Source organism: Microcebus murinus, chromosome 9 (assembly GCF_040939455.1).
Source record: "Microcebus murinus isolate Inina chromosome 9, M.murinus_Inina_mat1.0, whole genome shotgun sequence".
NCBI classification, from domain to species: domain Eukaryota; kingdom Metazoa; phylum Chordata; class Mammalia; order Primates; family Cheirogaleidae; genus Microcebus; species Microcebus murinus.
The window spans coordinates 37,662,806-37,675,920 of NC_134112.1; the positions used below are offsets into that span (position 1 = coordinate 37,662,806).

A 13,115-nucleotide genomic window follows, 5' to 3' on the forward strand; every position below is an offset into this window, starting at 1 on the left:
GTGGGCAAGTGAAATAGCAAAGAGAAGGAAGCCAATTAAGTGCAAGTAACTGCTGGGACAATTAGAGGTTAACTCCCTTGAGGAACACTGGTGAACAGTGTAAAACAATTACCTTAGTTATTGCTTGAGGGCTGCTGCTGGGAGACATTAAATCCCTAGCACTTCTGACCTGCTGTGGGTAGCTCCACCTGCCAGAGAAAGCCCTCCGGCAAGGACATAGAGATTCTGGCTGTTGGAAATTGGGAGGAAATGCTCCTGAGTGATAAAGATTGGGAGGATATGAGTGTCTCTGAAACCTAGACTTTTGACATCATTGCTGGCAGTTTTTTAGAATTTCTTTGCAAACTAGGAAAAATAATTATTTGATCATAGGACTGGATTCTTTCAGGCTCTACTTAAAACGGTCCACCACGATCATCATAGGAATACTTCATTTATGTTTCCTATGACATTAGAACTCTTATGGGATTAAGAACATTTTATTTATTGAGTAGCAATCGAGTAGTAATTCTAAAAAGTTGATGTAAGTATTCAGCAACAAATCTTAAATATTTTGCACACCTGATCTGGCGTGTTTTCATAAACTTTTCTTCCACACGATCCATAAATGCACCATACGCATCACGCCGCCTTCTGTGTCTCTTAAGGAAAATGGTACAAAGAAAGTCAGTGAAAGTAAACATGTATTAACTCTAATTGTTGTTTATTTTTTTAAAAACTATTTTATAGTCTTTGCTTTAAAAGCTTATCTGTACCCCAGACTCACGTCTTGTTTTTCTTGGACATACAGGGTTTACAAAGCAGCCTTATTTGCCAAGGGTAGATTTTGAGCCATCGTAAAAGTATGTGTTCTCGACATTGTTTTATGAATGCATCACAGATTTTTCTAGTCAGGACTTCTCCCTTCAGTGCAATTCACTAAACTGTTTGTGGGCTCCAAGTGAGGTGGGAGGGAATTTGGGAAAAATTTCTTACAACATTTAGGCCTTAGTCCACCATATTAACTGTCTTTGTAATGAGAAAAGAAAATCCAAAATATTAGATAATTCATTATTTGCATTTCAGGAAAAAGTAGAGGTCTACATACGTTTTTAAAGATAGAAAATCTTTTACTATATACATTACAACAAATTAAAAACTCTGCACTAAGCAATTTTGACAGCCATGCTGGAGGAATTCCCAACAGTTATGGGAAAGAGTCAAACTCACTGTGTATGAAGCAGATCTAACAGGCCATGGGGATTTTGTCAGAATTAGTTTTGAGTCCCAGGTGCATTGACGAGGCTTGTAGGTGATAAATCTTTCTATAGTGTTCTTCTGTTTATCATTTTTCAGTAAATGGCTCCCACGTTCTAGAGATAGGAAGACAAATGAGAAACTTAGCAATGACACATGTCTTTGTTCATGATGCCTTTCTGATACTATATCATTTTTGGAGATCAGGACCCAGGGGTAGTAAATTACTGAACAATTTATAAATGCAAATCTAAATAAAACTTTGATTATTTTTTCTTTTTTAAGTTTACAATTATAAAATTATTCACTTCTCATTTTGAAAAGAAGAAAAAATGCAACCATGACCCTACTATCCAGAGATAATTACTGTTAACACCTTATTGTTTGTTTTAATTGTTCTATAATTATGATATGTTAATACAGCATTAATGTATTATTCATTCTTGTGCAAATAAAGAGTGATGAATAATAAAAATTAACTCTGGGTAAGTGTCATACAAATGGCACCATAATAATTATAATGGCATGTTTGTGTTTGTGTGTGTGTGTTTGTTTATCATGTGCTTTACAATATACTATTAACTAAATGCTTTACATATGGTATTAGCTAATTTAATTTTCACAGTATTTCTATGACATAGATTCAGTTGTTATCATCTCCATGTATAGAGGTGGAAAGTGAGAGACAGTTTAAGTGATGAAGTTTAGGATCATGAAGCCAAGATTCAAAGTTACACACTTTGGCTTCTGAGTTTATTCTCTTAAGAATTACACTCTATTTGTTCTCTATGCACAACATGTTGAGTTACAAACTCAATCTTCAAAGATAAATTAAAAGTTGTGGGTGTAACAATGTAAATGGATTATTGCAAATAATTTTTAAAAATTTACCACATTATAATTAAAGGTGATAAGTAAAAGAAAAAAAACTCTTTTAGTTATAAGCCTTTGCAAGTACTATTATTAATATATAAAGCAGTTTTTTTCCAATATTCATAACTGTATAACAACTTACCTGTACTTAAGAGTTGTGACTTAAATTTTAATCCCAAAGGGTCCTTTTCATAAGTTGTCACAAAGTTTGGTAAATCAGGTTGGTACTAGATATGTAAAGAGAAGTTGCACTATTACTAATAAATATTGTTTCTTCCTATAGATGGAGTTTGATTTTTCCCAATATTACACAATTTACCAACAAAATGTGATCTTGAGGCTTTTGTTGTAGCATTTAAATGTAGCATTTAAAACTTATATATGATAATTTGAAAGAATAGTCTAAGATCTGAATTCTGTATAAACAATTATTTTATAGTGGGGAGGAGTACTTTAATTTCCCTTTTGTTAATAGATCATAATATCTTAAACATATCTTAAGATATCAGAATATCTTAAACAGTATGAAGTTAAGGAAATCTATTTAAAGTTTGACATTTTATTCTTAAACTAAATCTTAATCTATGGCACATAGAGTAACGTATTATTTTTCTGGAACTGCATTTATTTTAGGAACATAGCAAAAATATTGAACAAAGATAAATAATTTGTCAAGCCTAGAATAGAGTAACTATTGATTATTTTTAGTAAGCTGTAAAACCAAGTATGTTTTCTAAAATGGTTTAAATGAACCAATTTGAACTGAAATAGAACTTGTACATCACAAAAAGTGATCAAATAAAGTAACACAAATGTCTCTACTCAAAAGCTGAATCAATGTGGCACAAAGCAGTGAACTCGAGGGTACCAATTTCGACAGGGTTCTCTTTTTAATGAGTGACTCTAGGTCCTGCCACAGCATATAGAAAAATATTAAAAATTCCAAAGATGGAGATTCTCTAATCCAAGATTTTTCACTCTTTAATCAAGTACAGCATGAGGCCAAGTTAGTTTCAAAAAGCCTTCATTGAGTTTTAAGTTGTAAAAATACTGACATCTAGTGGTTGCACAGTTTGTCTCACGCTGCCTACAATTTACTCATTCATAGAAGCAAATTCAGCTAACATAAAAATGTCCTTCATTTCTCTAACTTTACTTGCCCAAGTTTTGTAATCCTGTTACAAGTGAAATACTTAAATAAAAAAACATTAAATATTTAATTTACCACCCTGACCTCCAAAAGGTAACATATCTCATTTACTATAAATGGAAGTGTTCAGATGCCCTGAATTTGTAAGGAAAGTTACCGGCGGTGGTTTCCTGAGTTTCCCAACTTTTATCCTAACAGCTCATGAGAGTTAACATTCATTGAATGTCTCAACATTCCAGACTTTATTGTGCTTTGCATATATTGTCTCCTTCACTACTTGCAATAACCATATAAAATGTGACATTGTTACATGTTATAAATAAGAACAGAGGCTTAGCAACTTGTTCAAAGGTATTAGAAAGTCAAAGAACAGGAATAATCTGATCCCAGAAGTCATGCTCTTAACTACTATCCTATATTTTCACATTGTAATAAATATATTCTATCTCACTTTTTTTTTTTGTACTATCAGTCCTGTTGTTTCTATCTTTGCTAGCTAGAGTCATATTTATGTGCTAAAGTAACCCCTGGCTACTGATATCTGTTCTCTGATCACATCTAAATCTAAACTCTTCTCCTCAAACTTAAGAAAGCTCATTGCAGAGTTGACCACTCTAACTGACAGATAAAATCCCATCCGAAACAATAACCTAGGTCTTACCTTTCTCTTCTACTATTTATTCCTGAATCTAAATTGTATTGTTCCATGAGAAAAAAAGATGCAACAATATACATATTGTATACACATTTAAAAAAATATTTAGTAGTTCTCTTAATTAAGAAATATATAAAAATAATGTATTTTTATTTTATTTTATTTTATTTTGAGACAGAGTCTCACTTTGTTGCCCAGGCTAGAGTGAGTGCCATGGCGTCAGCCTAGCTCTCAGCAACCTCGGACTCCTGGGCTCAAGCAATCCTCCTGCCTCAGCCTCCCAAGTAGCTGGGTCTACAGGCATGTACCACCATGCCTGGCTATTTTTTTGTATATATGTATTAGTTGGCCAATTAATTTCTTTCTATTTATAGTAGAGACGGGGTCTTGCTCTTGCTCAGGCTGGTTTACTCCTGACCTTGAGCAATCCACCCGCCTTGGCCTCCCAGAGTGCTAGGATTACAGGCATGAACCACCGTGCCCGGCCAAGAAATGAATAAAAATAATGTATATTTCCCATTATTTGTATTAAGTTGTTTAGAATCAAATGCTTTTTTGTACCTGTCGGAAGTCATGTGGTTTTGGATCGACATATACACCCCTCGGGTATTTTCCACCCTTTACAAACATTAACTGCGCTCTGTGTGAATCCAGATGTGGAAATGTAGTTACAAACTTAGATATGGCCTTCTTGGGATGATTCCTTATGCTGGGCAAGTCAACTATTCTTTCTGGAACATTGCTTTTTTTTCTCTTTTGTTCTTCTTTAAGGGTTCTTGATGATATTTTTGGAAATCCCAAAGATGTATACAGTTTATAACTAAAATCAGGAGGCTTTATTTCCCATACGTTAACTTTAGTTGCACACTGTGGAGGTTGCAGAATACTATTTTCCCATTTGGAGTTGAGATTTTGTTGTGAGGGGTATTGCAGCCTCTTTGTGACATCCTTGTCTCTCATGCCTCTCTGAGGCTCATGGTACATTATGTGGAGGGCGTTTTCACATGGAGGAATCTGCAACAGATATGGAAATTGGTGAAGTGTGTCGCTATAGCAGTGGTGTATTCAACATTTTCTCTCCAGGCCAAGTTAATCTTTTAAAGATTTATGAGGCAGAGAAAAGCTCAAAGATGATGGGAGAGTGTACAGATGGGAAGGAAAAGGCATCACTGCTGCAAATATTTATTCAGCACCTTTGTCACAGCACTCACTGTGTCAGGGGCCAGAAATTCATAATTGATTGGTTCAAAATCCATGTCCTTAAGTAACTGAGCAGCTACTTAAAAGACAAACATAAAAACAAAAATTAAAGCCTATGTACTTTGATTGGTATTGCAATAGTGTTATGAGAAGGAAGGAGAATGGTCAGCTAGCTTTATCGTGAAAATAGAAGTGATGTGGAAAGAAAAGTCATTCGCACTGATCTTGAAAGGTAAGTAGAAACATTCCAGGTAGTAAAGGAAAGAAATAACATTTCACCAAGACTTAGAAAGTGTGTAAAATTTGTCATTAGTTACTTCTATGATATCTGTAGGTGCCTAACCCATCACAAGTACATTGTAGCTACTGCTATTGAAACTTACATACATGAGAATCATAGTTTCTTTGTTGCTGACCAGCAACAGTCATTAAATCCTAGAAGTTTGCTAACAACTTCCTTGTTGCTTCTAGGATTTAATGACTGTGTCAATATGTTACCAGATGATTCCAATGACTCTGAGATCTCCTTGGAAAGAAAAATAATTACCAATTAGAATATAACACAACAATGCTGGTTCCTGGGGCATAAAGACCAGATGCAGGGATGAATTTCCTTGTCTTGTGCTAACCTTTTGTGTTATTTTATAATAACATCAAGCTAGAAGATTTTAAAATTTCTAAATGCTAATATTCAACAATCTAAAGTTGCAAATGAAGAGAAACTACTTTGAAGATACATTTCAAATATCAACTTTAAAAAACTAATATTATTTTGTAATGGTGAATTGTTTCCAAATACTAATATAAAATTTTTATTTTTAAATGACAATGTCATATTGAGAGAAAATCAAGAAGCCCAGTGTAGCAGGAACATAGCATGTATATGTGAGAAGGCAGTAAAAATGATATAATAGATAAAACTAGAAACAACATAAAAAAGGGGAGTGGAGTTATATAAGAACAAAAGTTTAAGTACATTATTAAAATTAAAATGATAATCACATGATTTATATCTCTGGCTAATCAAGGATTACATCTCATGTTGCCTTATGGCTTTGGCACTCATCACAGTGTCTTGCATGTAGCAAATACTAAGTAAACATTGTTGAATAGGTGATGGAGGTAGGAGGCGTGACATAGGAAAGATTGCCCAGAAGAAGGCACTAGGAGACCTAAGTTGCATCTAGTCCCATTTACTAACTAGTTTTGAGATTTAGCTAAATACTAATTCTCTTTGTTGCATAGATTCCAAGTCTATGTTTGGTCTCAGTCTTAAATGACACAACCAGATATTAACCAACTGCAGGCTATCTGGAAAGTATCCAGCCCTTGTTAATAAAACTAGAATATATTACATGGCTGGATACTTTCTGGACAGCGCTTGTATCTTGAGCATGTACTGTGTGCCTACTTACACCATGTGCTTTCTACGATGTGACTTACTGAATCCCACACAAAATTTCAAGATTCCTCCTGATTGGAAGGAAGAGAAATCTCAGTGATGCCAATTATTGTTTGTTTGCTGGCTTTGTATGAGCTCAAATTCTCTTCAAATATAACTGTGTGTTGTATCTCTGTGGTGTTTTTGCAAATATCTTAGAATGTAAAACTTTAGGGGCAGTTTCCAGTTCCAACTGTGCTGGGAAAAGTGGATATCCATATGCAGAAGAATGAAACTAGACCCTTATCTCTTACCATATTATGAAAATTAAATTAAAATGGATTAAAGACTTGAATCTAACAACCAAAACTATGAAACTACTAAAAGAAGACATTGGGGAAATGCTTCAGGACATTGGTCTGGGCAACAACTTCTTCTTTTTTTTTTTTTATTTTTTTTTTAAAGGAAAATATCAGCTTGAAAGGGCAACAACTTCTTAAGTAGTGCCCCCAAAGCTCAGGCAACCAAAGCAAAGTTGAACAAATGGGAACACATCAAGTGAAAAACCTTTTATACCACAAAGGAAACAATCAACAAAGTAAAGGGACAACCCAAAGAATGACAGAAAATATTTGCTAACTACCCATCTGACAATGAATTAGTTAGTAGAATATATAAGGAGCTCCAACAACTTAATAGGAAAAAATCAAATAATGTGATTAAAAAATGGGCAAAATATTATAATAGACATTTCTCCAAAGAAGACATACAAATAACCAACAGGTATATGAAAAAATGTTCAACATCATTAGTCATCAGAGAAATGCAAATCAAACCCAAAGAGATATCATCTCACCTCTGTTAAAATGGCTTTTATAAAGAAGGCAATAATTAATGCAGGTAAAGATGTAGAGAAATGGGAACCCTTGTACACTTTGGTGGGAATGTAAATTAGTGCAACCACTCTGGAGAACAGTATGGAGATTCCTCAAAACATTGAAAATGGAATTACCATATGACCCAGCAATCCCACTGTTAGGTATATATCAAAAGAAAGGAAATAAGTATATCAAAAAGATAGCTGTACTCCCTTGTTTATTATAGCACTATTCACAATAGCCACAATTTGGAATCAACCTAAATGTCCATCAACAGATGAATGGATAAAGAAAATGTGGTATATATACACAATGGAATATTATTCAGCCATAAGAAAATGAAATCTTATCAGTTGCAACAACAGGGAAGGAACTGGAGAATATTATGTTAAGTAAAATAAACCAACCACAGAGAGACAAATTTTGCTTGTTCTCCCTTATATGTGGGAGCTAAATATTAATAGTGAAATAATTTGTCTCATGGAGACAGAGAGTAAAATGATAGTTATCAGAGGCTGGGAAGGATATCGAGGAGGGGGATAAAGTGGGGATGATCAATAGGTGCAACAATATAGTTAGAATTAATAACATTTGATAACACAATAAAGTAATCATAGTCAACAATAAGTTATAGCATATGTTAAAATAACTAAAAGGGTGGAATTGTGTTAGGAATGTTCCCAACACAAAGAAATGATAAATGTTTTAGGTAATGAATACCCTAATTACTCTTATTTGATTAATTCACATTATATTCCTGTATCAAGATATCATATGCACCCTATAAATATATATAGCTATTGTATACCAATAATAATTAAACATTTTTAAAAACGCCCCAAACAAACAAACAAATGTGGTTGAAATTTTGAAGGTTAGAATTATCCTTCTAATACTCTTCCAGAGGAAAGGGTACCCTAGCCCTTATTTGATACTTTCATTTCCCTTGTCATATCTGTCTATATTTAAGAGATTGATATATGACATCTCAGTTCTGATGCACTTTAACACATGAACTATGAAATTAATTCTCTTCACTCTGATTTTATTTTCACAAAATAACCTTCAGATGATAAACTGGCTTCACATGAACAATAATCTAATAGAAGATAATAAGTAACAAAGAAAATATGAATTATTTTGGTTTATTTTTTATGTAATCAATTCACATTTCTGGTTTTCATATTGGAGTCTTTTGAACCTGGTTAATATGACTTCAGCCCTGACTCAGTCAACTCACTGGAGGTTAATGAAAAGCAATTCCTTACTAGGTGGTGGTTAATTTGTTCCAGGTCCACTCCTTCTTTTAAAACAGTCTTGCCTCACACAAGACTCTAACATTTCTGCAGAAACAGATTTTTAAATTTCTGAGGAGCACTGAAGGTTCAGCCTTGACCAAAATGTTAATGTACTTATCTCCTACAGGACTCAGAAATATGGCTACATGAATAAAGAAAGCATATGAGTGGACTGGCTCGTAGTCAGTGTTTTGTAATCTGTTGCAATGAAAAGCTATTGAGGTTGATGATGTCAGTTAGTAAGAGTGTGAATTGTCTCATCAGGAAGTACAGGAAAGAAATTGATGCAAGGAGGATCATAAACTGAGAGAAGGAGAATAAGTCAAGACACCGGAAGTCTAATTTGTATAAAACAAGTATCATGGCAGTAAACGAGCTGTAACATGAAGAGGTTGTAGTTTGAGAATATAGCCCCTGGTCTGGATCTTTCTTGGACTGGGCACCTGGGAGTGGACACAAGCTCATCAGTCCATCTTGTTGCTGCTGATGGTCATGCTTGTCTCTTCTATATAAATCTCAGCATTTCCTGCTACCAGAAATTGTTACTATGTCATATTTTATTTTTTTATTTATTATTTTATTTTATTTTAGACAGAGTCTTGCTTTGTTGCCCAGGCTAGAGTGAGTTCCATGGCGTCAGCCTAGCTTACAGCAACCTCAAACTCCTGGGCTCAAGCGATCTTTCTGCCTCAGTCTCCTGAGTAGCTGGGACTACAGGCATGAGCCACCATGCCCGGCTAATTTTTTCTCTCTATATATTAGTTGGCCAATTAATTTCTTTCTATTTGTAGTAGAGATGGGGTCTCAGGCTGGTTTTGAACTCCTGACCTTGAGCAATCCACCCGCCTCGGCCTCCCAGAGTGCTATGATTACAGGCATGAGCCACCGCGCCCGGCCACTGTGTCATATTTTAAAATAGAATACATTTGTTTCAGTTCTACATGATACCTTATTTTGTCCTTTTATTATACATTTATTATTCCATATTATTCTTTTGAAAAACTTGTATATACAATTAGGCTCCCATAGTGTGTGAATCATAGATTAGCTTGTGTCTTTGTAGTTCCCAGTCAGAAATAAATCAATAAGAGTTCTAATTGAGTGATTGAACACTGTGATGCCAATTTTGCATCATATTCTTCATTTTACATGGAAAAAACAAAAGCATAGAGAAATACAAAATTATAAGATACATGGCTGAAAAATGAAGGAAAAATAATTTAGTCAAAGATTTAGTGGTACTAGGCCGGGCGCGGTGGCTCACGCCTGTAATCCTAGCTCTTGGGAGGCCGAGGCCAGCGGATCGCTCAAGGTCAGGAGTTCAAAACCAGCCTGAGCAAGAGCGAGACCCCGTCTCTACTATAAATAGAAAGAAATTAATTGGCCAACTGATATATATATAAAAAAAAAATTAGCCGGGCATGGTGGCGCATGCCTGTAGTCCCAGCTACTCGGGAGGCTGAGGCAGAAGGATCGCTCGAGCCCAGGAGTTTGAGGTTGCTGTGAGCTAGGCTGACGCCACGGCACTCACTCTAGCCTGGACAACAAACCGAGACTCTGTCTCAAAAAAAAAAAAAAAAAAAGATTTAGTGGTAAATACTAATTTTATCGAAGTTATATTTTGTCTAAGATGTTTCATTGGAGATAAAAGAATGACTTAACCTATATTTAATAAGCACAGTTATTCTCTCTATATAGGTCTTCAAGGACCAGTTTAAAAGCTGCCTCCTAGCAAAGTATTTAAGATATCCCTATCAAGATTCATCTTTTCTTTTTGTGAATACAGCAATGGAACTTGGAAATGTAGCAATGGAAGCTACATTTTGCCTTGTACCTTGTTAATTATCTATGAATCAGCCCAAATGAGATTATAAAATTGAGACAAGGATTTCTGTCTCTACAAACTCTACATACCATTCCACATGTTTTAGGTTGAGCTGTTTGAAACTGTTGTTATTCAGCCATTTTCAACCTTACAAAAATGCAAATGTTCTATGATTGAAATATAATGTTTGTCAACTTTGGAAAATTACAGATATTTCATTTTTAAAAACTGTATCTAAAAACTAAAACACCTAATCATATTCTTTTTTTTTTTTTTTTTTTTTTTTTTTTTGAGACAGAGTCTCGCTTTGTTGCCCAGGCTAGAGTGAGTGCCATGGCGTCAGCCTAGCTCACAGCAACCTCAAACTCCTGGGCTCAAGTGATCCTCCTGCCTCAGCCTCCCGAGTAGCTGGGACTACAGGCACGAGCCACCATGCCTGGCTAATTTTATATATACATATATATTAGTTGGCCAATTAATTTCTTTCTATTTTTATAGTAGAGATGGGGTCTCGCTCAGGCTGGTTTTGAACTCCTGACCTTGAGCAATCCACCCGCCTCGGCCTCCCAGAGTGCTAGGATTACAAGCGTGAGCCACCACGCCCGGCCCATATTCTTTTTAAATAATGAAAATCTTCACCATACTAGTAGCAATATAAAAACATTTTATTTGAATTTCTTCCTCAAACATTTTCTAATGGAAAATTACAAAATATTTTTATCTGCTATTGTAATGTTAATTAAAAAGACATACGTATGTTTGGTCAGTAAATATATGCAAATTGCAAATTTAAGCTTCTTTTGTTTAATATTTGAATTTAATTTTTGTAACATTAAATATTTTAAGAGATAGATAAACAAACAAATACAAATACACTTCCTACCTAATGCTGCCCCTATAAGAAAAGATCATTGTAAAATAATCTGCTGTTACAATCACTTCTTATATCACAAATTCGTGTGTTAAGTTGCATATAGAGGAAATTCAGTACTTTCTTCCAGCTGGGCTTACTCCTTCTTAATATATTTTTCATGATTTATTATTGACTATATTATATATAAATAAATTGGTTCTCTCACAAGTGAATTCATCTTATATATTTTAACATATAAGCTACAGAGATTCCAAAGAGCTAGTCAAATTGACAAACTAGGTGAATTCAAAACAAAAAACAAAAGGCAGAAAACATTCATTAGAAAATCAGTAACTTCACTCACCATTTGAAACAGCTTTTTGTAAAAGTTTTTATAGCAGTATATCTTAGCAGATCTTTTCTTTAAAGCCGAAGGAGACTAACAAACAGGCAGTTTATAGGGGAAACATTTATCCTTTGCTTTTAAGAACCAAAAGTATGCTTAAGTTTCACTCCTCTGGGTTGCTAAGAAACTGAGTTAATGTCAGAGTAGGAAAAAAAAAAAGTAAAACTAGGACCTGTAACTGTTGCCTAAAACCTAGCAACAAAGCAAAAAATCCCATGCTCTTTTTAAATGTTTGAGAAATCAACATAATAAGAAGCTCAATACTCAGCAAATACAGAGGAGGAGGGGGAGAGAGAGAGAGAAAGAGAGAGAGAGAGAACGAATAATTACACTCCAGGACAGTTTTACTAAGTAAGTCCTGACAGCTCATCTTTTGTATTTGTTTAGTAATCTGATTTATAAGGTGATGTGAGTTTGATATTTGATATATACAGGATTCCGAGAAGCATTTTCAACTTTTTTATTATGTATATTTGGGCTTGAGAAGGTTGAGTTCATTTCTCCAAAGGCCATTTTATAAAACAAGCAAAGATTACAAGTTCTTCTTCCTAACCTATGGCTTGACCTACTAATTTCTGCTACACAATTTATGTAGAAATCTCCTTCTTTTTATTAATAAAACCCTACACTCAATAGGCACATATCTCTTGGTGAGAATTAAAAAAAAAACTTTTAGTTATAGAAAAATCTCAAACATATATAAAAGTAGACAAAAGTATATAATGAATCTCCACGTAACCATCACTCATTTAAAAAAATTAATGGTTTATGGCCAATCTTGGTTCACAAAATTGCTTTACATATCTCTCCAACTTTTCTCCCTCCATTTCTCATATTATTTTGAAGCATCATACCACTTTATCAGTAATTATTTCAGTGTTTCCCCCAAAAGATAAAAACTCTTATTTTTAAAACATAATCACAGCACCATTATGACAAATAAAAAAAAAACGAACGTCAATTGATAGACTAAATATCCACTCAATATTCAAGTTTCCAATTATCTCATAAATGTCATAAATAATTTTGTTTTTGCCTTTTTCTTTATAGCTTGTTTGATTTGGGCTAGCTGTTTACTCTCATTTGGTCCAAAATTTTCCAAGACCTCAGTATTACTTTCTCTTCCCATATTTTTCTAATGGAATATAAAATTTCCTAGACAAAGAGACCTAATGGCTGGAGAGTTTTGACTATTTTGACTATTATTTTATTTAAAGCAAAAGTTTGCCAGTGGGTGGCAGTGCATTACTTATAATTTTGTCCTAGTTTATAAACTGAGAAGCAAAATAAATTTTCCTTTACTGTTTTCCCTGATGTCCAATTTTATGATGTTTTTTTCCTAATGGAAGTGACAGTAAAG

The 13,115-nt window shown here is 34.2% G+C and overlaps 1 protein-coding gene across 1 annotated transcript; it reads right to left on the reverse strand.

The window, feature by feature from the left end:
- Positions 1-458: 458 nt before the first annotated feature.
- Positions 459-11,828, reverse strand: C9H7orf78 (chromosome 9 C7orf78 homolog). The gene is made up of 5 exons (XM_076006180.1): positions 11,714-11,828; positions 4,476-4,928; positions 2,252-2,336; positions 1,210-1,352; positions 459-641 (listed from the first exon to the last, which is right to left on the reverse strand). Exons 1-5 carry the CDS (start codon positions 11,714-11,716, stop codon positions 480-482), a joined length of 846 nt encoding a protein of 281 aa, XP_075862295.1. The 5' UTR covers positions 11,717-11,828; the 3' UTR covers positions 459-479.
- Between the last annotated feature and the right edge of the window lie 1,287 nt (positions 11,829-13,115).